The 25,430-nt window shown below is 44.9% G+C and overlaps 1 protein-coding gene across 1 annotated transcript in view; it reads left to right on the top strand.

Moving 5' to 3' along the window:
- NDUFA3 (NADH:ubiquinone oxidoreductase subunit A3) overlaps positions 1 to 25,430 on the top strand; it is a 73,159-nt gene that overhangs the window by 11,897 nt on the left and 35,832 nt on the right. The window contains exon 2 of the mRNA XM_040327621.1: positions 8,519 to 8,593. Coding sequence (XP_040183555.1) covers positions 8,519 to 8,593 — 75 coding nt within the window. The remainder of the gene's footprint in view (positions 1 to 8,518; positions 8,594 to 25,430) is intronic.

Genomic DNA, 25,430 nt, shown 5'->3' with positions numbered 1-25,430 from the left:
CTGCTGGGAAGATTTGTGTTCCACCTATCACAGAACACGCTGAGAAGAAGGAGCGTCTTTTAAATAATTGACGCTCACGCTCGCAGCACGGGAACTGTCACCGCACCGCCTATTCAGGAAAAAAGTGAGTGATGGCAGAGACTGTACCCGGCGTATAAGACGACCCCCGACTTTGGATGCATTTTTTTGCATCCAGAAAGTCGTCTTATACGCCGTAAATACGGTACTACTTTTATCCTTTTACCAAGTTGGGCAAAAAAAAAATTCCATACATCTATCCCCTATTTTGTAGACGCTATAACTTTTGCGCAAACCAATCAATATACGCTTATTGCGAATTTATTTTTATTTTTTTACTAAAAATATGTAGAAGAATACATATCAGCCTAAACTGAGGGAAAAAATTGTTTTAAATAAAAAAAAAATTGATATTTATTAAATCAAAAAGTAAAAAATATTGTGTTTTTTTTTTTTTTTTTTCAAAATTGTCGCTCTTCTTTTGTTTATAGCACAAAAAATAAAAACCGCAGAGATGATCAAATACCACCAAAATAAAGCTCTATTTGTGGGGGAAAAAACATAAAAATTTCATTTGGGTACAGTGTTGTATGACCGTGCAATTGTCATTCAAAGTGTAACAGCGCTGAAATCTAAAAATTTGGTCTGGGCAGGTAGGGGGTGAAAATGCCCTGTATTGAAGTGGTTAAGAAAGGGGACTGAGCCACATACACGTTGCGGCCCGCCCAGATCCCATCCCATTGGCTGGTGTTTGATAGCTGCTGGATCCCGCACACCCTGGGTCCCGCCCACCCCGGATAATGCTGAATTCTCACAATCAGCAGCTCTGGCAAGCATCAAGCGCCGCTCTGCCAATGAACTGTGGGGAAGGGAGGAGGAACACTCGTGGGTCGACAGGCACGGTGCGGTCAGTAATCGGACGATTTGCATAATAATCTGCCGGTTTCTTAAAGGCCAAAAATCGGCCGATCTATATCGGTCAACCATTAGACAGGACCTTCCGTTTATCTCCAAAAACCAAGAGATCTCTATGGTGGTGGAGGGATGAGAAAAAATAACCTCTCCCAGGGTCTTCTCTGGTCCTTCCCAGTATCAGTTTGTATCAGGGGCGGATCCAGGGGGGGGGGGCAATGGGGGAATTGCTCCCCCCGAAAAATATTACAGAATCCCAGTTCTGAGTGTCTCTCCCATTAATTAAAATCAGCAGCAGCGCTGGCGCCAACCCTCCTGTTGTTGCACTGCCACGCTGCTGGCTTGGACTTTCACTGGTTGCTAATGCCTGCCCGCCTGGCGTCTAGTAACCTGTAACGTCGCGTCAGAGGAGGAGAAGAGCGAGGTCCCAACTTCTTCCTCCTCCACACCTAGTGTGTATTCACACACTAGATGTGGAGGAGGAAGAAGTTGGGACCTCGCTCTTCTCCTCCTCTGACGCGACGTTACAGGTTACTAGACGCCAGGCGGGCAGGCATTAGCAACCAGTGAAAGTCCAAGCCAGGGCTTCACCCACCTCCTCCCTCCATCTTCTCCAGGGATCAGGGATAGCTCCAGTATGGCGTGAGTGAAGGAAGGGAACTTCCATGGCTGTAAAGAGGAGATGATTGTATGCACTATGCATGCCACTTTTCCTGAACATATGCAAACAGCATTGAAATAAAAGGGTTTGTGAATTACAAGTGTAATGGTTGTAGGTGTTATTTAGTTATCCCTATACACCAAACATGGACACTTTATGCCTAGCAGCATTACCAATGTAAAAAGACCCAAATATTAATAACACTGTCATTTTTTATCATAGTTGGCCTGTTGGAATCTAACAACCTAATGTGTAATCAGGCTTTTGCAGAATTTTTATGATTGTGCACTGCATAAAATAGGTGTTGTCAGATATTACAGATTTTCCATAATCCCCCAGCTTTAAATTATACATATTTGGTTTTAGAGGCTAGGTGAGAACTGTACACTAAAGCAAGCCATAGATTATACAGTTTTCTCCCCCCCCCCCCACAACAGGTGGAAGAAAAGAAATTGCTTGATTTCCCCATCAACACAGTCAGTGTTGATAAGGGAATTACTCCCACAGCACTATTGTGTTCTGCCAGAGGGGAGCCTTTCCTGTTGGCAGAACACAATGATCACTACTAGCGACTATAACCGCCGGCAATGATCGCATTAAAAAAAATCTGCTTATTAAGCTTACACTTTACACCTTTTTAGATTGTCCTAGTCAAGGACATGGCACACTTTAACTGGCATCTGTGCACACATAAACTGGAAGACGTGCAGGTGAATCTTGATTCCTGAAAGGCTGCAGCATAAACTAAAATTCAGTAGAAATCAAAATTTTTGTCTGTCAGTCTTTGATCTCTGCTGCAATCTGCTACACTGGACAGACCAAACAAGTACCAGGAAGCTTGTGGTCCACTGGTATGGAACTACAAGTACCAGCAGACCAGGCTTTTGATACTCCTTCCTGTTTTATGTGGGTGCAGTATGTCCTTTAGAATGAGATCTATAGTATGACACATCTAGATAAGTTAGTAATATTACTAGTAATATCATTACTAATATTTTATATTACTCATATTATTAAAAATCATATTAATAAATAAGGAAAGTGGAAAAATTCAGCCAAGAAGTTTTCCAATCTATTCGCAGCAGAAAGATAAAATAACAAAACCACAAAATAATAGACAGATGATCTGTCAGGAAAATAAGATATCGTGTATCGATTTCATTTGGACGATCGTTCGATCATAAAATAGGTGTACTATAAGACATAGATACACAAGAGGATGCAAACTTCTCTGTAATTATTTCCTGGCGTTGGGATTCCACATTAGACACATAGGACATGGCACATTCCAAGTAAACCAACAGTTCTGTAAGCGCAATACCTTATTTTCTGGCAGTGCCCCTCCCGAGACTAGACTCTGGATCCTCCCCTGGTTTGTATCACCACAGACACCAGCACCAGATGGTGGTCCTACTTGGGAACTAAAATGGCCCAAGGGTTCTTCTGGTCCAGAGCAGAGTCCCAAAGATGGACCAATTGAAGAGAATTTGATGCTATTTGGGGGGCTCAGAGAGCATTCGCCAAGAAGGTAAGGGGTCACCATGTTTTAGGTTGTTTCGGACAGTGTAGTGTCCGTCTCTTGTATCACGTGTTTTTTTTATTCTTTATTAAGTTTTTACAGATAATAAATATTACATACTTTGCAAAACAATTTGTAAGTCATTTAATAAAAATACAAAACACTTTCAAAGTACACATGACTACATAAAAAATACATATAGGTACATGAATGGATCTATCCTCTAATGTGTGCTTAAAGCGGAGGTTCCATTTAAAAAAAAAATGTTTTTAAAAGTCAGCAGCTACTAACACTGGAGCTGCTGACTTTTAATAAGGACACTTACATGTCCTAGCCGCCAGCGATGTCGGCCCTCGCCGAGGCCGATCCTCGATCCTGGCAGCTCCAAGCGCCGCCATCCACAGTAAGGGAAACATGCAGTGAAGCCGTACGGCTTCACTGCCTGTTTCCTCATGCTCGAGCAGCGCGGTGCTTTGTGAATGGGCCGGCTGCTTTCTGGCACACACACAGTTCCTAGAATGCAGAGCGCCCCATTCACAAGAAGACACCGAGTGTAGGAGGAGGAAGAGAATCCGCCGCGGAGGATGAAGAGGCAGATTTGGCACTTCCGCATAGCAACAGCTATTTAGGGTAAGTAAAAAAAAAAAAATCCATGTGTTTTTTTTTTTTTTTGTAGATTTCTGGTGGAAATTTTTTTTTCAGGTGGAACCTCCACTTTAAATTCGAAAATGTATCTATACTGCAGCATATACTCTTAATTATCCTGGGCCATCTAAATCGCAAACAAGAAAAAAAGAGAGGCATGGAAGCAGGCCCCCTCCCCTATCCCCACCCCCTCAAAAAAAAGGAAGAAAATTGAGATATATATATATATATATATATATATATATATATATATATATATATATATATATATATATATATATATATATATATATATATATATATATATATATATACATACATACATACATACATACATACATACATACATACATACATACATACATACATACATACATACATACATACATACATACACACATCTCTATGTGAGCAACATTACCTCAAATCTATAGCCCCTTTCACCCGTATCTATTTATCTTTACTTTCAGGGGGGGGGGGAGATTCCCATCTCTCTGTCCTCATTACTGTCCTCCTTCAAATTGTGCAAAGAGAAGGGGGGGTCTTTTTCCCCTTCTCCCCTTATAGATTTTAATGTATCTTTATGTGAACTACATTACCACAATGTAAACAAATCCATACCCCTCTTACCCGTGCCTATTTATTTATCTTTACTTTCGAGGGGAGGAGAGGAGAGGTTCTCATCTCTCTATCCCCATTACTATCCTCCTTCAAAGAAAAAAAAAGTGGAGGGGAGAGAGAATTATATTCCCCTCCCCTTCATGGGGGGGGGGGGGTGTGACGGAGGGAGGACATTCGGGGACAAGCCCCTAGGTATGTTTTCCAATGTTTCGGGATTAGTGCTTTCGCTGTATTCAGCAGAAATGGAGTAAGTGCTGCTCTATACTTCTTCCTAGAACCCCCGATATCATGGAACAGGCATTTCCAGGGGTCTAATTCTATTTACGTCCCGTCAATCTTTTTACGATATAAGATATGGTGTGCTGACTCAGCAATCCTTCATTCACAGCCAATTGCAGCGTGTGCCATACACGTTAGGCTTTTAAGTTCACTGTCCTCCATCGCCTTTGTCATATTCTGCGCATTATCTCGGACAAGTAAATGCACTTTAGACAGATTATGCTGCTACAGTATGTGATCCAACAAACTCGCGTTAAAGCGGAGCTCCACCCTAAAGTGGAACTTCCGCTCATCGGAACCCCCCCTCCCGTGTCACATTTGACACCTTTCGGGGGAGGGGGGTGCAGATACCTGTCTAAGACCAGTATTTGCACCCACTTCCAGCCACAGAGTCTGTGGGTAGACTGCGGGCAGAACGTCAGATCCCATCCCCCCGTTGTGTTCTGGGAAACACACGGCTCCCAGAACACAGCGGGGACCAGTGAGCACGGCGCAGCGCGACTCGCGCATGCGCCGTAGGGAACTGGGCAGTGAAGCCTCAATGATTCCCTTCCTGGTTCCCTCACCGAGGATGGCGGGGCAGCAGAGTGACGAGCGATTGCTCGTCTTCTGCTGCCGACATCGCTGGACTCCAGGACAGGTAAGTGTCCTAATATTAAAACAGACTTGGGCATTTCATCTTGGTTATGTCTTTTCCCCATTCAAGCTCATTCCTCTGGTCTTAAGCTTTGTACAGGAGAACAACGATTCTAGTGCTGCCGTATTGGCCTGAAGAGGGTTTTGTTTTCCACTGTGCTACATCTAGCAGAAGAACCTCCCCTCATCTTCCCCCAAAAGGAAAATGGCCCAGTATTGTTGCAAATAATATGAAGTCTAAAACTGTCAGCTTGGCATCTGAAGAAAGCCACCTGAAGTCCTAAGGGGCTTTCAGATGGGGTAGTGAACACAATTCTATCCAGAAGGAAGGTTACGTGAACCATTCCTTTTACGTTTTAGAACGTTTTTTTTTGCGCTGGGTTAGACACCAGAAAGGTGTCTACAGGTTTTTCCAGTCGTCTTGGAATTTTTGCCATCAGTACATTAGTGACTTGCAAGCTCTTTCTATCAAGGAGCCTTACCTCCCGATTTTTGAGGACAGGCTGGAAATCCAGGTTTTTCAAAGAAGGTGTCCTCAAGATTCCACAGGTTGCAGGAGATGTGTCCTGCCTTCCTTCTGGGTATCTCTCTAACTAATCCTAAAGAAGCAGAATTCCACCAACTGCATGTGAGGGCTTGTGTCTTACATTATTTGGAGTTGTCCAAAAGCATTAGAAAATCAAATGCCCTATTTATTTTACATTCTGGTAGTAAACCAGGGGTTCAAGCTTGAAAAAACATGATTTCTCAGTTGGAACAAGCAGGCAATCTTGAAAGCTTACAAGATATTAAATGAGTGCCCCCCCCCCCCCATGGCTCATTCTACACAGTTGTTATCAGCTTCTTGGGCAGAGCGAGCTGGGGGGACACCAAAAATTTGTCGAGCAACAATGTGGTCAAGCTACTCCACTTTCATTAGGCATTACAGGTTGGACCTTCTCTCGGCACAGGATCAGGCATTTTGGAGAAGGGTCCTTAAAGCGGTATACCCCCCTAATCTGGTCAATTCTTGTTGATCCTCTTCTCTCCTGTGCTGTCCTGGACAGACAACTGGAGAAAAACAGAGTCGGACTTACCGGTAACTGGGTTCCTGGGATTCGTCCAGGATGGCAGGGATTCCCTCCCTATATGCTGTTATAACCTTGGACGAGTGTGTGTGTGTGTGTGTGTTTTTTTTTTTTGTTTCAAAAATCATTCCGGGGATGTACTTGGTTGAAAGAAGAAGGGGTATGTGCAGCTGTCCTTTGAAGGCATAATAAACCTGAATTTTTTTTTTTATGTCACAATGTACAGTATAAGATTTTCTATCATCTGTGTCCAGTCTTGCCACACAGAGTTAATCCAGCTCTGAGCAATCCTCTTATTGTTCAGTAAAATGAAACTGACTTACAGAGAAAAATCTTAGTCCGTTCCCACCCCCACTCCTTTTCTGAAGTCATATGGTTACTTTTCTGGATTTTGAATGGATGTTGGTGATCATAGCAAAATTTAGTGTAAGGAATACATAGGAAAAAATGCATGTTGACAAGGGGAATGTAGAGGGCGGGGAGTCTTCTGATATCACGACTCCACCCACAGAGCTCCAGACAACAGATCCACCCACAGAATCTGCAGTGTTTCAGTTCTTAGAACAGACAGAGGGGAGACATTTGACAGGTAAGGATACATGCAGGAGGCATGTATATCCTTATAGATCAGCACTGTGGCAGTAGTTTACATTTGACCATTATTTCGGAAAGATGGATTTCTGTCTTGGAATCCCTCTCTTGCAAGGATCAATTTTTGAGGAATTTGGAAGACAGGGTTGTCCTTTTAAACCAGATCCTTTGTACTTACCCAAAGTTTCATAGATCACAGGAAGGGATTCTACCACGTTTTTGTAGCTCTCCCAGGAATACTGAGGAGGAAAGATTGTTTTCTTGATGTCAGAAGATGTTTACTGTAACTGGAGATCACTTGAAAGTTTTTGGAACTACTCTCAGCTTCAAATCTTGTTTAGTGGCCCCAGGAAGGGTGCTAAGGTCTCCAAAAGCTCCATTAGGGAGACTATTTGCCAGGCTTATAACATTGCAGGCAGGCCCCTCCTGCCAAACTTAGGGCTCAAGCTACAAGATCTTTAGCTGCATCTTTAGCTGGAGCATCATGGGAAGAAATATCTGATTTTCTTCGCACGCATTCATTAAGCCAGATGCTCTTCAGCCAGGATCTCTGCTTTTGGTAGGAAAGTGCTGCAGGCTGTGGTCCCTCTCTAAGGTATGGAATCTTGCTTATTCTCTCCAAGTAGCTGTCCTTGAAGATGAAGCTGAAAACTTCCATCTGACCGATAATGGTATTTCCATAATTCTTTCAGGACAGCATCTGGATTTCCACCTTTTTTTTTTGTTTCCACCAGTTGTCTTAGCTTGGCGATTAGATTTTTTACGGTTTAAGTAAATATGGACTTTTTTTTACTTTGGTTTTCCTTTTCTCTGCTTTGCCTTCTCTGCCTTGTGTAGGTTGGTGGAGGTTTCTAGATCTTCAGAACGACTGAGGTTCAGGGAAGAGGATGGGCCTTTTAAACTTTGATTTGTGTTATCGGTAGTGGGCAGAGCCAATCTCTCAAATTGGCTGTCCTGAAAGATTCATGGAAATACTGTTACCGGTAAGATTATCAGGGGAAAGACTAACATGTTCCTACTCATGGCTATCGCTAGCATAAAACTGAGTTCAGGATTGCAAATTGTGCCATCTTCACACAGCTAATAAGGCCTACCTCAAAAACCTCAGATAGAAGCTTTGTGATAGTATCTGTTTATGGTTAGTAGTAAGGCTGCATTTACACTTGAGCGTTTCTTTTTCTGTCAAAGTATTTTTTGCCGTGATTTTGCACAGGTCAAAAGGCCACCAATGTAAAAAGCAGAAAAACGCCTGTAATGTGCCCAAAAATAAGCTTATGTAATTTTTGAGCTTCAGACATTTTGCTTCAGGCTACAAAACGCTCATGTGAACAGGGGCCTAAATGGCCCCTGTTCACATGAGCGTTTTGTAGCCTGAAGGATGAATGAATAGGATTTTGCTTGTTGAGCATTTTTCAGGTGTTTTTTCTGTAATTTTACAAGTGTTTTACAACCAGAAAGCTCAGGTGTGAATGCATTCTAAGAGATTTAGAAAACACCAATGTTACAAAAAGTTAAAACAATTGAAAATTAGATTTGTAACTTGTTCGCTTGACTTTGTTTTTTTTACAGAAGTTGGGACATTCTTGAAAAATGCCTGGCACAAAGAACCTGTGTTAACTGTCTCTGCGGGCATTGGTATTTTAGGTAAGGCTTTTTCTATGTTGTAAGAATCGCAATCCATTTTTTGCACAAATGTTTAAAAAAAAATTTGAGCCTGAAGATTACACAAAACCCACAAATATTATACAGTGAAACCACTGATTGCGAGTAACGCAGTTAACAAGCGTTTTGCAATACGAACAATTATTTAAAAAAAATCCTGACTTGGTTTGCGAGTGTTGTATCGCAAAACAAGCAGGATTCTAACCTCTGCGTTGTGCAGTACCGCATTTGGCCTGAGGTGCGGGGGTGCCGGAGCTTTCGGAAATGCTCTGTTCCCGAGTGTTTCCAATCGGTCTCCGAGTCTCACCTCTGGCCAAATGTGGTATTGCACGCCATAGAAATCAATGTGGAACAAATTATTTTCCATTGACTTCTATGGGGAAACACGCTTTGATATGTGAGTGCTTTGGATTACAAGCATTCTCCTGGAACGGATTATGCTCGTAATCTAAGCTTCCACTGTATATTTTCTGAAAGCAGATGCCCTAGAGCCGGTTTTCTCAACCAGGGTTCTTCCACGGGTTGCTAGGGGTTCCTTGAGCAATGAGCCATTTCTGCCTCTCATGTTAGTTTCCACTGACACCATTGATCTTTATAGCTATCTGTAAGGCAAGTTTCACACTGAAGCGGCGGCCGCGTTACCGTCAATTTACCGTTGTTTTTTCGCTAGCGGACGAAAAAGGCTTAAAAGTGCTCGCAAAGCTCCGCTGCCGAAGCGCTTTGCAGGTGCTTTGGCAGTGCTATCCATTGATTTCAATGGCAGGGGCGTTTTTGGACCGGTGTATACCCACCCCAAAGATGCTGCTTGCAGAACTTTTTTTTTTTCCCATCCTGCAAGTGCACAGCTCCAGTGTGCAAGCACCTGGGCTTTCACACTTTACAAGTGCTTTGCAAGTGCTATTCTTCCCAAAATTCACAAGTGTAAAAAATTCTTCCCACTGACCATCACACTAATGTATCATGAGTTGTAGATATAGTCCTTTTTAGTAGGGGTTCCCTGAGACGGGAAAGTTATTTTAAGGGTTTCTCTGTTGAAAAGGTTGTGAAAGCCCCCTTTTGGGTCGGCAGCGGAGTAGGGACAAGTGCAAAGTGGAGGACACGTACAATCTACATGGGAGCTTTGATCCTATGAACACGACTGGTTTCATGTACCACTGAATAATTGTTTTAAACGTATAAGTTGGAAAAAATGCTATGCTGAAGTGTATGGTTATGCTGTACAGATTTCTCTTCCGTTCATTGACAGACACAGCAGCATTGACCTTGGGGTTATATACCTTTCCTTCTAGGAGAGACTAGGCAGAAAAAAACAGCAGTGTTGAAATACTTCTCTCAGTACAGCACCTCTCAGGGTGTCCCCCGGGTACATCCCACTCTCTGGAAGCATCCAGCCTCAGTTTTAATCTGCCTAGCATCAGGAGAGCATGGCCTTTCTGGAGCCCATTTGCTCTGGAGATTTTTTTGCGTTTTTTTTTTTTCGCCTTTATTTGTTTTTTGTTCCTGCATTTTTGGATCCTGGAATCTACTATCAACTGCCGACTGGGTGACAGGCTGGATCTGCGATCCTTGTAGTCCCCCCATGTTCGGCCATCGATTCCTGGGGAGGTTGACTGAGGGTCCGCCCTGCTTTCCTCTCTCCCTTTCCTCTCCCCCTTTCCTCTCCCTCCTTCCCCGTTTCTGGGTGGCGGCTGTGAGGTGGGGGGTCCACCTGAGGGGGGGCTCTGCTACTACCGAGGGGGCTGTGCTGCTGTGGGGTACTGTATTTTTTACTGTACTGGTGCTGTATTTTTTTATTGTGAGGTGCTGTGTCAGTGTCTGCAGTTTTTTCTTCCTGAAAAACGGCACAGGCAGCACTCTCAGCTCTACACAGTGGTACAGCCTGGTTCTGGGTGGTGAGTCCCCGGGGTTCCCCTGCTCTCTGTATCAGCCTGGAGGGTGACCGGTGGGTCCCGTTTTTTGTCTGCAGTACTGAGGTGGGTCAGCATGGAGTCTGAACCACAAGGGCCCTCATGTGAGGCTTCTTCCCCAACCATGCCAGAGTTAACCCTTAGTGCCCCTGCTCCTGTGGCCTCGTTGGATGCTATGACGGCAGTCCTGGAGGCGTTTGTTGCCAGGATTGAAGGGGGTAAAAAGCGCCCCCTCCCTGAGCCTGCTTCTGGGGATGTCTCTGACGCAGAATCGGTTGCTGCTTCTGCATTTGGCGCTGGTTCTGTCATGTCAGATGATGCAGACTTGGCCCACGCGGACAGGGAGGATGACTCTGCTTCAGGGTCAAAGCAGGATAAGGAATTTGTTGGAGCTCTTATCACTGCGGTGCGGGATACTCTGAAACTTGAGGATTTGGCGGAGGCATCAGACATGCCGGTCCCTTTTGGGTTCCGCAAAGCCACCCCGCACCGCAAAAGTGTTTCCTTGTGTTCCGTATCTGGACGACTTGTTATACAAGGAATGGGATCGGCCGCAGAAAGCTTTTGCTGTACCAAAATACTTTGCGGTCTGTTTCCCGTTTGGGGAGGATTTCCAAAAAAAGTGGGTATCTCCTCCGTCAGTGGATCCTCCGGTGTCCAGGCTGAACAAGGCCACCGCGTTGCCTGTGGAAGGGGCTCTCGCCGTCACATTCCAGTGACGTCACCGCGGCTCACGCTTCGCTCCATGCCTCTCTCCCAACACTGTCCCCGCACCAGCCGGTTCTTACTACTGCACGGACGGACTTGACATAGAGGGACACAGGAGCACCTACAGCTAACACCTAGCGTGGAAGGACGCCATATAAGGGACGACTATTTTAATGATCTACATGCCGGATCTCAACTACTCTCATGTAAGTGGATGCTGTAACCTATGATTTATTAAAGCTTGTTTGATGTTAACTTGGAGGCGCCTTCTTTTTTCTCTTTGCTTACATACATTGGAGTCCTGCTCTCATCTCCCCCGTTTTGGAAGGCTTGCCCCGGATAACAGACTGGGATCATCTGCTTCACATAAGACAGTGTCCTCCTCCTACCTCTCCATTGTTCCCTTCCACTCCCAGGTTTTTATATACCATTTTAACCCCTCTAAAGGATTTGTATAAAACGGACATTTTAACCTCATTTCACTGATTCTCAGCGCCACCACTCCATTTTTTGACAATAGCTTGTATGAATCTTGAATTATTTATTGGGCAGATTACAGGCTTTTTATACACTTTTTAACACAAGGGGTTAGATCAGGAGTAGGGATGAGCTCTGGCGTGTTCGCACAGTCCACGTGCAGAGCCCGCCAGGAAGTCTGCACGGCGCTGCGCTAACCACAGGCAGGGAGACATTTACGGATCTCTGCAGCCGAGCATCGGGATAATGTCTCCCTGTCTGTGATTAGCGCAGCACCGTGCAGACTTCCTGGTGGGCTCTGCACGTGGACTGTGCGAACACGCCAGAGCTCATCCCTAATCAGGAGGTAGGGGGCTGACTCATGGCTACGTCGTTGTGGCCCCCCTCCCCCAGCAACTTCTTGGCTCACAATGATATAATTAACATGTTAATTAACGCAGCACTTAAGGCAGCCCAGGTGAACAGACTGCCCATGCATGCTCGCTTCTGAGCCCTGCTATCTGCATCTATAAACAGACAGTGGCACGCAGCCCCACCCCGTTTTCTCCTAAGTTGCTGTGATTGACTGATCCTCACTGATGTTGCACGAATGATCAATGTGGCCTGAATGAGCAATAAATGGGCATTGATGAGCATGGATGCCATGAATGGGCAAAGATCAGCGTGGTGGGCACTTCAGATCCCGCCCACAGCGCTGCTGCACCCGGCTCCTTCCTCTCCTCGCATACTGTACCGATCGGTGCGAGGAGCTGAAAAGGACATGCTTCGGTCTATTGCTCTTGCTTAACCACTTCCAGACCTTAGGTGTTTTTCAGATTTGGTGTTTGCAAGACTAAAACAGTTTTTTCTGCTAGAAAATTACTTAAAACCCCCAAACATTATATATTTTTTTTTCTAACACCCTAGAGAATAAAATAGTGGTCATTCCAATACTTTTTGTCACACCGTATTTACTCAGCGGTCCTACAAGCGCACTTTTTTTTTGGAAAAAATTCACTTTTTTTAATTAAAAAAGAAGACAACAATAAATTTGGCCCAATTTTTTTATATATTGTGAAAGATAATGTTACGCTGAGTAAAATGATACCCAACATGTCACGCTTAAAAATTGCGCCCGCTCGAGGCATGGCGTCAAACTTTTACCCTTAAAATCTCGATAGGCGATGTTTAAAAAATTCTAGAGATTGCATTTTTTGAGCTACAGAGTAGGCCTAGGGCTAGAATTATTGCTCTCGCTCTAACGATCGCGGCGATACCTCACTTGTGTGATTTGAACACCGTTTTCATATGCGGGCGCTACTCGCGTATGCGTTCGCTTCTGCGCGCAAGTTCGTCGGGACGGGGCACTTTAAAAAAATATTTTTTTGGTTTTCTTATTTATTTTTATTTATTTTATTACTTTTTACACTGAAAAAAAAAATTGATCACTTTTATTCCTATTATAAGGAATGTAAACATCCCTTGTAATAGAAAAAAGCATGACAGGTCCTCTTAAATATGAGATCTGGGGTCAAAAAGACCTCAGATCTCATAATTAGACTAAAATGCAAAAAAAAAAAAAATTTGAAACTGTCATTTTTTTCAAATGACAAAAAAAAAATTGTCTCTTTAAGAGGCTGGGCGGGACTGACGTTTTGACGTCACTTCCGCCCAGCAGAGCTATGTGGACGGGCGAAGGAGATTTTTCCTTCAGTCTCGTCCCCGCTCAGCTGCCGAACGGTCCCGATCTCCTCCGCCGTTACCGACGGCTCCGGTATGCGGCGGAGGGCGCGGGAGAGCGGCGGGAGGGGCCCCTCTCCCGCCACCGATAACGGCGATCTTGCAGCGAATCCGCCGCGGAGACCGCCGTTTTCGTGTACCAGACCGCGCACACTAAAGATCGATACCTCGGTTGTGGCAGCAGCTGCTGCTGTTACCGAGATATCAATCTTTAAAAATATGACGTACATCGTCGTGCGCAGGTCTGGAAGTGGTTAATACATTGGACTGTCATCTTTACAAAAATTAGTCATTTCAGGGGTATTTGTACTATCCTGTCAGGGCCTCAAGAAATTAGATAGGCAGTCGGTACATCAGGATTAATCTTTCTCACAAACCAATTCTCATACACTTTGTTTTTTTTTTGTTTTTTTACCAAAGACGTGTAGCAGAATACATTCTGGCCTAAATTTATGACAAAATTTGATTTTATTGGAATTCTTTTTAAACCGAAAATATAATTTTTTTTTTTTTCAAAAAATTTCGTTCTTTTTTCATTTTATATCACAAAAAATAAAAAAAACAAGTGGTGAATAAATACCACAAAAAGAAAGCTCTATTTGTGTGAACAAAATGATAAAAAATGTAATTTGTAATGTTACAGTGTAACATGTAATTGTCATTCAAAGTGACAGAGCACGGAAAGCTGAAAATTGGTCTGGGAAGGAAGGTGATGAAAGTGCCCAATATTGAGGGGGTTAAAATGTATTTTTTTTTAAATTTGTGTTTTAAAAAACGGCTGCGCCAAGTTTTTTGGGACATAAAAAATTGCAGCATTTTATTCCCTAGGGCAGCCCTCAAAAATTCCACTTGCCGGCTCGCATTTTGTAAGTGGAATTTTTAGTGCAGGGCGAGTGAGGAGCAGGGGCGTACCAAGCTGACAGTTTTTTTGGCTGATCACTTCTGGCAGAGCGGCCCGGAGGGGCAATCGGCTAGGAAACTGTCAACTGGAGGATTGCTTCAAGCTCTCCCTCCTTTTCTCCCGCCGAACACAGACCCTGCTCCGTCATACACAGTGGGAGATGCCCGCTGTATGTGTGATCCATCATCCAGGCAATGGTGAGTCTGTATTGATGGGGCACAGTGGGGCTGCATTGATGGATTGATGCTTTATGTCAGGGTTTGACAAATTTGCTTGAAATCTAGGAGCCAAAAAATGCACCCGTCCCGCCAAGCTCGTGCGCAGAAGCGAACGCATACGTGAGTAGCGCCCGCATATGTAAACGGTATTCAAACCACACATGTGAGGTATCACCGCGATTGGTAGAGCGAGAGCAATATTCCTCTGTAACTCAAAACTTGCAACCTGTAGAATTTTTTAAACGTTGCCTAAAGGGTAAACGTTTGTCGCCATTCCACGAGCGGATGCAATTTTGAAGCGTGACATGTTGGGTATCAATTTACTTGGCATAACATTATCTTTCACAATATAAAAAAAAATTGGGCTAACTTTACTGTTTGTCTTATTTTTTTATTAAAAAAAGTGTATTTTTTTTCCCCATTAAAATGCGATTGTAAGACCGCTGCGCAAATACGGTGTGACAGAAAGTATTGCAACGACCGCCATTTTATTCTCTAGGGTGTTAGAATAAAAAATATATATAATGTTTGGGGGTTCTAATTAGAGGGAAGGAGATGAAAAACACATTAGAACTGCTGTTTTGCTACTTGTAATGTAACTACTTGTAATGCCAACGGCCACCACAAGTAGGCGCCAGATCACAGAAAGAAGCTTAGGCCTGCAGAAGGCCGCAAAGCCACGGCCTCAATAACCGGCGACCGGCGCCCGGATTTTGTCGAGCCCTGCTTTATGTTAACCACTTAAGGACCTTGCCTGTTTTTCAGACTTGGTGCTTACAAGATTAAAACAGTTTTTTTTTTGCTACTTTATTTATTTATTTATTTATTTATTTATATATATATTTTTTTTTTCTAACACCGTAGAGAATAAAATGGCGGTCATTGCAATACTTTTTGTCACACCGTATTTGCGCAGCGGTCTTACAAGCGCACTTTTTTTTGGGGGGAAAAAAACACTTTTTTTAATTAAAAAATAAGACAACAGTAAAGTTAGCCCATTTTTTTTTTTTTATATTGTGAAAGATAATGTTACGCCAAGTAAAATGGTACCCAACATGTCACGCTTCAAAATTGCGCCTGCTCGTGGAATGGCGTCAAACTTTTACCCTTAAAAAATCTCCATAGGCGACGTTTAAAAATTTCTATAGGTAGCATCTTTTGAGTTACAGCGGTCTAGGGCTAGAATTATTGCTCTCACTCTAGCGATCGCGTTGATACCTCACTTGTGTGGTTTGAACACCGTTTTCATATGCGGGCACTACTCACGTATGCGTTCACTTCTGCGCGCAAGCTCGTCAGGATGGGGCGCTTTAAAAAAAAAAAAAAAATTCTTATTTCTGCCGTTACCGAGATATCCATATTTAAAAAAATGACGTATATATACAGTGAGCGGTCCTTAAGTGGTTAATAATGTTAAAGTTGTTAATTATTTTTGCAACTTAATTCTGCATAAAACATTTAAGTGTAATTTCATAAGACAATTTATGTTTGGGGGCAGGGGAGGGGTTGAGTGGGGCAACTGGTGGCGAGTAACTCTTAAGGCCTGGCTAGTGACTCAGGACTTGAAATTTTTAACCCTGCCCTAGGGTCTTTGCTAAACAAACAAATATAATAAAAATATATATATTGTGAAGGATGCTTCAGTTTAAATTCTCCCTGCTTGGTTAATGCTGTGTTAGAAGGTGATTTCAGGTGCGACTCACTCCTCTAACAGACTATTGATATGTTAATGACCCTTCCTCAGCCATCTCCCTATTTCAAAGGGTTAATTGATCTATTGTGTGTGTGTGTGTGAAGAAGCCCTGTGGTTACTGTTTACTGTGATTAGAAGGGGCTCATGTTAATTATTCTGATTGCTTCATTGTGGTAATTATCCCTTCTATCCACGGGGCCATGCTGTCTAGATAATGTATTCTGTTTGAACTAGTAATTAACGTCACTGATGTCATTATCAAAAGAAATGTCGTCAGGGTCGGCTCCGTCGTGTCTGCCTAATCATCTGTATGGGAGCCCCCACTGTGTGAGGGGGCGGAGATTTGTCATTATAACAGTTTGTAAATTACATATAAGCTCTGTGTTATACCATTAAAATCTGTCTTGTTCCAGCAGTAAGCGCTGACTCATGTGTGGCTTATTGGGGCGATTCCAGGAATGTTCCTCCTCGTGGAATATTGGGTGATGCTCTTTATGGAAGAAGGGAATATTTGACGGGGATATTCTAATTCCGTCATATATATATATATATATATATATATATATATATATATATATATATATTTAGTGTGTGTGTGTGTGTATATGTATATATATATATATATATATATATATATATATATATATATGTTTGGGGGAATATAAGTAATTTTCTAGAAAAAAATACTGATTTAATTTTGCAAATAACGTGCTTTAAAAGTGGTTAAAAAAAAACTTTACAGTTTAGGGTTACAAAGGAGGTCTGCAGCTAGAATTATTGCTCTCACTCTGACATTTGCGGCGATACCAAAAGTGTAGTGGCAAGTGGCATTTTATATATGCGTGTGTGTTTGCATTTGTGCCCAAACATGGACAGACAGGGGCGCTTTAAAATGTTTAAATATTTATTATTATTTTATTTTTATTTTCAAAGCTTTGACAAAACTGAAAGCTGATTGGTTAACCTAACCTTCTACGCAGAGCTGCACCAGATTTTGCACTCTCCAGTTTTAGTAAATGAATCAACCTCTGTGCGTTTTCCTATTTTGTTTCATATCCCTTTAATGGCAAAGTTACTGTGCAAAACAAACTAAAAAATTAAAGAACTAACCATAACAGAATTATGGCAGAAGGCCGTTATTCTGTTTCACAGTTTTTCAGTAAATATAACATATGATATATTTTTTATTATTATTTTATTTTCAATTTAAATGAGAACTAATTTCTCTCCCTAAGGTGTCAGCGGCTGTATGTATATGTAATATGCAGCACTATATCTCGGCCTGGTATGGGCAGAGACTTCCCGAAACACAGACTAGTCTACAGCAGCAGCACTCAGCCAATCTCAGCAAGCAATGTAGACTAGTCTGTGTTTCTGGAAGTCTCCACCCATACCACAGTGTGTATACTGTATGTATGTAGCCAGCCACAAATGCGGGAGAGACATAGTTTGGCCCAAGAACAAACTATGTACAGTAGTTTAAAAGCTGGAGTTCTCTCTTAAATTGAAGAAGTGTAATAAAAAACTGTAGAAGAACTACAACGAACAAATGGCACAACTAGACAATTGGAACATACTACTAATTTCTAAATCTATTTCAGTAAAAGATTTCGCTTTAAGAAAAAGTTATTCAGCTTTCTCACAGGAGAGACGGTTCCTCTTCTCATCAAGAATATGAGATGCTAGACTGAATAGTCTCTCACTCTCTGTACTGGTGCTTGGGGCAGATAAATATATGCGTGCAAGCAAAGGAAAACGTTTGTTGATGCGCCAGTACTCAAGGGGATTGTTGCTTCTGGCGATAGGCTGTTTAGCTAAATAAATCTCCAGCTATTGGGTGACATGTTTGAAGAAATTTTATATGGAGTGTGTTCCTCTTCAATTGTATACAACTTTTCTTTGGTATACTTTCCTCTGTGCTACGCCTTAAAACTCCTTCACCAGATGCTTTCATCGCCTCCATTTGTGCCTGTATCATTTCCCGTGCTTTTTCTCCACATTAAAATAATGCTCTTTAAATCGAAGATCTAGAACTGTTGCAATGCAGTACAGAGGGTTGGACTCGATCTCTTGAAACCGGTTGGTAACGGCCTCCAGTAGAGTGGTTTTAGCCCTTTTTACGCCATGGTCTGTTTTTACCTCTTTTCCTAGCAGACGCTTCAGTGCAGCAATCAAGGGAATAACTTCAGCAATGGAAGCATTAGCTGAGTTTATTTATTTTGTTAACTGTTAAAATTAAGATAGAAGAGACAAACTATTTTCAACTAACATCCACTGATGTGCGCTCAGTGTTGCCAGCAACTTGTAATCTGCAATGTATGCAGCTAAAAGAGGCTTTTGTTAGAAAAGACTTTGCAGCATATAGTAGGTGCTGTTCCAATGAGTGGCTACATCTTGCTGCAGTCGTTTCGGTGCCATTCCAAACTGCATCAGCAAAGCTTGTAATCTGGAATGAGCAAGCGGAGAATGCTTAATCGTTTGCCGGCCACCGCACGCACTTTTACGTCGGCAGAATGGCACAGCCGTGCGGTCACGCGTTCCCTGCCGCGAGCTCCATGACCGCGCACGTGGGACCCACGGACTCGATGTCCACCGGTGTCCCGCAATCATGTCACGGATCTGCAGAACAGGGGGATGCCTTTGTAAACAAGGTATCTCCCTGTTCTGCCTTGTGACAGGGCACTGATCTTCTGCTCCCTGTCATCGGAAGCAGTGATCAGTGTCATGTCACTGGTAGCCCAGCCCCCAAACAGTTAGAATAACTCCGAAGGGCACACTTAACCCCTTCCCTGCCAGTGTAATTTACACAGTAATCGGTGCATTTTTATAGCACTGATCGCTGGTGTAAACGACAGTGGTCCCAAAATAGCGTCAAACGTGTCCGATGTGTCCGTTTATAATATCACAGTCACGATAAAAATCGATGATCGCCTATATTACTAGTAAAAAAATATATTAATAAAAATGCCATAAAACTATCCCCTATTTTGTAGACGCTATAACTTTTGCGCAAACCAATCAATAGAAGCTTATTGCGTTTTTTTTTATACAATATAAGATATGGTGCGCTGACTCAGCAATCCTTCATTCACAGCCAATTGCAGCGTGTGCCATACACGTTATGCTTTTAAGTTCACTGTCCTCCATCGCTTTTGTCATGTTCTGCGCATTATCTCGGACAAGTAAATGCGCTTTAGACAGATATTGCTGCTGCATTATGTGATCCAACAAACTCACGTTAAAGCGGAGTTCCATCCAAAAATTGAACTTCCGCTTTTCGGGACACTCTCACCCTTCCGGTGTCTCATTTGGCACCTTTCAGGGGTAAGGGGGGTGCAGATACCTGTATAATACAGGTATTTGCACCCACTTCCAGGGAGAGACTCCCACGAGAGTCACTCCACTCCCCCCCCCCACTCTGCCTTCTGGGAAACTCAGTGGTCCCAGGAGACAGCAGGGACCACTGGGAAAGCGTTGCGCTACTCACGCATGCGCGGTAGGGAACCGGGCAGTGAAGCCGCAAGGTTCTCTTCCTGATTCCCTCACCGAGGATGGCGGCGGGGCCAGCAGAGAGACGAGCGATTGCTCGTCTTCTGCTGCCGACATCGCGGGCGCACTAGACAGGTAAGTGTCCATTTATTAAAAGTCAGCAGCTGCAGTATTTGTAGCTGCTGGCTTTTAATTTTTTTTTTTTTTTTTTCGCGGGACCTCTGCTTTAAGTAGGATTAACTGGTGCGGAAATGAAATAAACTTCTTCACCACTCTAGCCAGAGTGGGTACAGTGCATCTGGATAGGCCTCTCTCACCAGCCTAGCAGCCAGAGTGTCACTCGGAACTTTAGGTTAAAGTCCCTGCCACAGACCCTCCTAAAGGTGGAGACAATCTCGGTCCGAAATCCCTCTCAACTGGATTCAGCACCTGGTTCTCCTTCAAAACAGCTTCAACTGCATCAATAACCGACAGGCGACCACCGTCCAGCCTCTCAGGTACGAAGTGTCCTTTGATGAACAGATAGGCCTCTCCTGCGACACCAGCCTCGTGCTCAGGTGTCCCTCAGACAGGTTATCCATCGACTGGCTTCCTCCACTTTGGACGGACAGCATAGGACCACTTGCAAATTTGTAGACCCAGTCTGCTTACTGAGCCTACGAGGCAGATTGGCGATCCAGACCAACGTGGTCCCGGAGCCAAGAACACAGCGACATTTACACACACCCCAGCCAGGAGGGCCACACACGGGGGTGGTGGGACGACTGCCCAGGTGGAAGGCGTGAGACGACGACCCCGAACCAATGGCGTCTGCCCCTTAAATACCCGTCCCCAGCATGCACAGCGAGGCGATCAACCCTCCTGATTGGCTGCCGAGGAGAAGTATCCACACTACCCTGTTTCTACTGCTGCCCCCTGCCGTCTGGGGGTGACGGGAGTCCCCAGACAAAAGGATAGGCACACAGCACAGCCAGGGCTGGAACAGAAGCCTATAAAATTTGGCTAAATTAACATGGTCAAAGCCAATTAACTCTCTGACCCCCTTCTAAATTTACAATAGGACCTGCTATGAAAGTAGCCAGGCGCTACACAATGATGTCAGTAGTCATAAACTCATGAACGTGTTTTCTAACACTGCAAAACAATATTTCTTTATCGTACATCACGGGACACAGAGAAGCATAGTAATTACTATGTGGGTTATAGAGAGTACCTTCAGGTGTGGACACTGGCACGCCCTTAAGGCAAGAAGTTCCCTCCCCTATATAACCCCTCCCATACCGGGAGTGCCTCAGTTTTTTGCCAGTGTCTAAGGTGTTGGTCATGAGTGAACATGTGCTCCAAGGAGCTCCACTGGAGGGATCCATATTGGATGTAAAAAGCCTCCATGAAATCCGGATCCGTCCAAAGTGCTTCTGAGCCAAAGTGGACGGTACCCGGGCCCCGGTTAAGAAGAACGGGGTTTGGCCTGTAATGCTTCTCTTTGAGAGCTGGATCCTGGTTATTCAGTACTTTGGTCAATTTCCTAATACCAAAAGTTTACTGACAGGGTGCGATATGTGTCCAGGGGTGTGGTGTTCCTGTCCATGGACCCCGGTCCCTGAAGGTCTATAGACGCTGCTCTCCGTGATGGGTGAAGATTGGACTGTCTGTTATGCAGAGTCCTGCAGCGTTGGATCAGGTAAGTGAAGGTGCTTCAGGACTTGGTCCTAGGAGTAACCTTCCTTTATTTGAGCCATTATGTTTGCCTAAAGCTAACTGTCTGTGCTTCTCCTATATGGTCCTGTGTGTTGTGGGGAGGAGGGGTATCTCTAGTCAGGTAGTTAGCCCCTCCTGTGCAGGTTAAAAGCAGAAAAAAGTTGTCCAAAATGTTTGGCTTCACTTGGCTTACCTGGTTCTCACATGGAGCTGTGGGTTCCATCCTCATGCATGGCGCGTAGCGTCATGCGCGCGCGACATTGATGTGTCTTAGGCGCACGCGCGTGCACAAATGAAATTTTTGTACGCTGCTCCGATGCGCACGAATGTGCGCGGCGTGCTCCGTGAGATGCGTGTGACGACATGTGCGCGCGTGCGGCTACGTGTGCGCGCGTAGCCTCGTGGTGCACGCCTAGCAGCGGCGCGTGCGCATGCGCGCAGGGGGTCTATCTCAGCTGTTCTCTATGAGACTTGAGATTACAGGACAGAGCAGGTCAGGTGATACACCTAGTCCTTATATGCTCCAGTCCACCTAACTGGTTCTGGCGACGGTGGACACAGAGATCTTGTGCACATACTTTCAGTATTTAGTACTGGTGGTGGACAGTGACATTTGCTTAAGGCGCATAGTGGGCTCTGCACCTTGCCAACCATCAAATAGCAGCGTCAGTGCTGGTCTATAGGTTCGCAAGTAGTTGCAACTATTGTGAGAACCTCAGCTTTATCATGGCTAAAGGCTCAGGGACTAGAAGCAAAAAAGCAAAGGGATCGCCATCTGGCTCAGAGGATCTCGGGCATGCTCCTGCGGCTGCTTCCTCTCCTGAAAAATTGAAGGAGGCCCAGGGTGAACCATCAGGGCTGTCAGATGCCTGTTCTGCCCTTGTCCCACTTGCTCCAGTTTTTGTGACACAGGAGGCTCTGGCCTCAGCTATGGGGGGTCTGGAGCAAAGATTAGCGACCTTGATTGCATCCTCTCTCTCAAGGGAAAAACGCACAAGGTCCCCCTCTCCCTCTGAGGAGTCCCTCGATTTGGGGCATGCATCCTCAGAAGAGGTTGATTTACCCTCTGGAGATCTGGCAGAAGGTCAGCTGGAAGTAGTGGACTCTGAGGATTCCACTTTGGGAGAACCCTTTTCGGCGTCGCAATCCGAAAAATTGGGGGTCCAGTCCCTCACTGAGATGGTCCGTTCGGCCTTCAAGTTGCCACTTTCAGAACCAGCTTCAAGTGCAGTCTCATCTTTAGGCTCCTTAAAAGCTCCTCAAGCTAATTATTCCTTCCCGGTTCACCCCCTGCTGGAAGGGCTTATCTACAAGGATTGGGAACATCCAGATAGATATTTTCTTCCTCCTAAGAAGTTTTCGGTTTTATACCCCATGGAGGAACAATTCACTAAAAGATGGGGCATCCCCAAGGTTGACGCAGCTGTGTCCTGCGTAAACAAATCTTTGACCTGTCCAGTAGACAATGTTCTGGTATTCAAAGATCCGACAGACAAGAGATTAGAGACTTTATTAAAAACCTCTTTTGCTTCGGCGAGAGGAATAACCCAGCCTGCAATTGCGGCTATTGGGATTTGCCAGGCCTTGAAGGACCAGTTTAAAGGGGTCTTAAAGGAATTGCCGGCACAACAGGCCCAGAATTTGGCTGAGTTTCCCAGAGCATTATGTTTTGCCATAGATGCTATTAAGGACTCCATTCAGCAGTCCTCACGTCTCACTCTCTCGCTGGTTCATATGCGCAGGTTACTCTGGCTGAAGAACTGGTCTGCTGAAGCCCCGTGTAAAAAATTACTGGCGGGGTTTCCCTTTCATGGAGAGCGTTTGTTTGGGGAAGATCTGGATGCTTACATTCAGAAAATTTCCAGTGGCCCAGTAAAGAAAAGGTTTAGGGGTCCCCCCTCCTTTAAGCGATCCTCCTCTCCTATCCCTAGTACTTCCGGTACCAGGCAGTTCCGACGGCCTCCTGGACGATTCAATGCAGGTGGGAAGCCACAGGGCCAGCCTCAGGCTTACAAAAAACCTTGGAACCGTAAGCCACAGGCCAAGCCAGCAACTAAGTCAGCATTATGAAGGTTCTCCCCCACTCAGCCGGGTGGGGGGAAGACTTCAGCTGTTTGCGGAGGCTTGGCTAGACAGGATCCAAGACAGGTGGGTCCTCTCTACGGTCTCCGGGGGCTACAAGCTGGAGTTGAGCGAATTTCCTCCACCGCGCTTCTTAACCTCGAACGTCCCAAAGGACCTCGGCAAAAGAAGGTCCTTAGCATTGGCCTTAGATCATCTGTTATCCCAAGGGGTAATCAGAGAGCTGCCAGTGGAAGAACAAGGTTTGGGGTTTTATTCCAATCTCTTCACCGTCCCCAAGCCAAACGGGGATGTAAGACCCATCCTGGACCTCAAGGCCTTAAACAAGTTCCTAAGGGTCCAATCATTCCGGATGGAATCGATCAGGTCAGTGGTGGCCTCCCTGCAAGGAGGGGAACTACTAGCGTCCATCGATATAAAGGACGCATACTTGCACGTTCCTATCTTTCTCGACCATCAGAAGCTGCTTCGCTTCGCGGTAAATCAGCGCCACTTCCAATTCGTGGCCTTACCTTTTGGTCTGGCCACCGCTCCTCGTGTTTTCACGAAAGTATTGGCTCCACTGTTAGCCTATCTAAGGTCTCAAGGCATATCCATAGTAGCCTATCTAGACGACCTATTGGTAGTAGACCGGTCAGTGGCCGATCTAAACTCAGCGGTACACAGAACCGTAAAATTTCTGGAATCCATGGGTTGGGTTCTCAACCTGGACAAGTCAGCCTTAATGCCTGTGCAAAGGCTCGAATATTTGGGTCTACTCATAGACACAAAGCTAAGAAGGGTCTTCCTGCCCCAAAGGAAGTTCGAGGCTTTAAGAGAACTAGTTCTACTAGTCAAAGCAAAGCGTCAGCCTCCCATTCGCCTCTGTATGAGGTTACTGGGAAAGATGGTAGCCTCGTTCAAGGCCGTCCCATTTGCGCAGTTCCACTCAAGGGAGCTTCAACATGCCATTCTGTCCGCTTGGAACAAAAAGGTTCAAGCCTTGGATCTCCCTATGTCTCTCTCCCGGTCAGTCCGGCAGAGCCTTTGTTGGTGGCTGGTTCCCCGGAACCTGCTAAAGGGGAAGTCCTTTGTTCCCGTGACATGGCAGGTTGTGACCACGGACGCCAGTCTGCTAGGCTGGGGTGCAGTCCTGGGAGGTTTGTCTCTCCAGGGGAAATGGTCAGCCTCCGAGAGGTCTCTACCCATAAATCTGCTGGAAATTCGAGCAGTCTATCTAGCCCTGTCAGCTTGGTCAGACAGGTTGAAGGGTCTTCCGGTCAGGATTCAATCAGACAATGTCACTGCCGTGGCATACATAAATCACCAGGGGGGCACAAGAAGTTGTGCAGCCCAAAGAGAGGTGAATCGAATCCTGACCTGGGCAGAGAAATATGTCCCATGCATATCTGCAGTGTTCATTCCGGGAATAGACAATTGGCGAGCAGACTACCTAAGCCGCCAACAGGTGCTTCCAGGGGAATGGACTCTTCACCCCGACATCTTTCAGAGCATTTGTCAGAGGTGGGGAACACCTGATGTCGATCTCTTTGCATCGAGGTTCAATGCAAGGGTGGGCAACTTTCTGTCCCGGACAAGGGATCCACTTGCTTACGGCACGGATGCACTGGTGTTCCCATGGGATCAGTTCTCCCTAATGTATGCGTTTCCTCCGCTGCAATTATTACCCCGTCTTCTTCGCAGGGTAAAGTCGGAAGGAAGACCAGTGATTCTGGTGGCTCCAGCGTGGCCCAGAAGGGCCTGGTTCGCGGACATTGTAAGGATGTCCGTGGGGCAACCGTGGTCCCTGCCGCTTCGGCCAGACCTATTGTCCCAGGGGCCAATATTCCATCCTTCCTTACCGTCTCTCAATTTGACGGTCTGGCTATTGAGTCCCATATCTTAAAGAAAAGGGGTCTCTCTAATGCGGTGGCATCTACTTTGATTA

This window comes from Rana temporaria, chromosome 10 (genome assembly GCF_905171775.1).
Source record: "Rana temporaria chromosome 10, aRanTem1.1, whole genome shotgun sequence".
Classification (NCBI taxonomy): Eukaryota; Metazoa; Chordata; class Amphibia; order Anura; family Ranidae; genus Rana; species Rana temporaria.
Note: the sequence above shows the minus strand (reverse complement) of the source record. Positions and strands in the feature narration are given on the sequence as shown.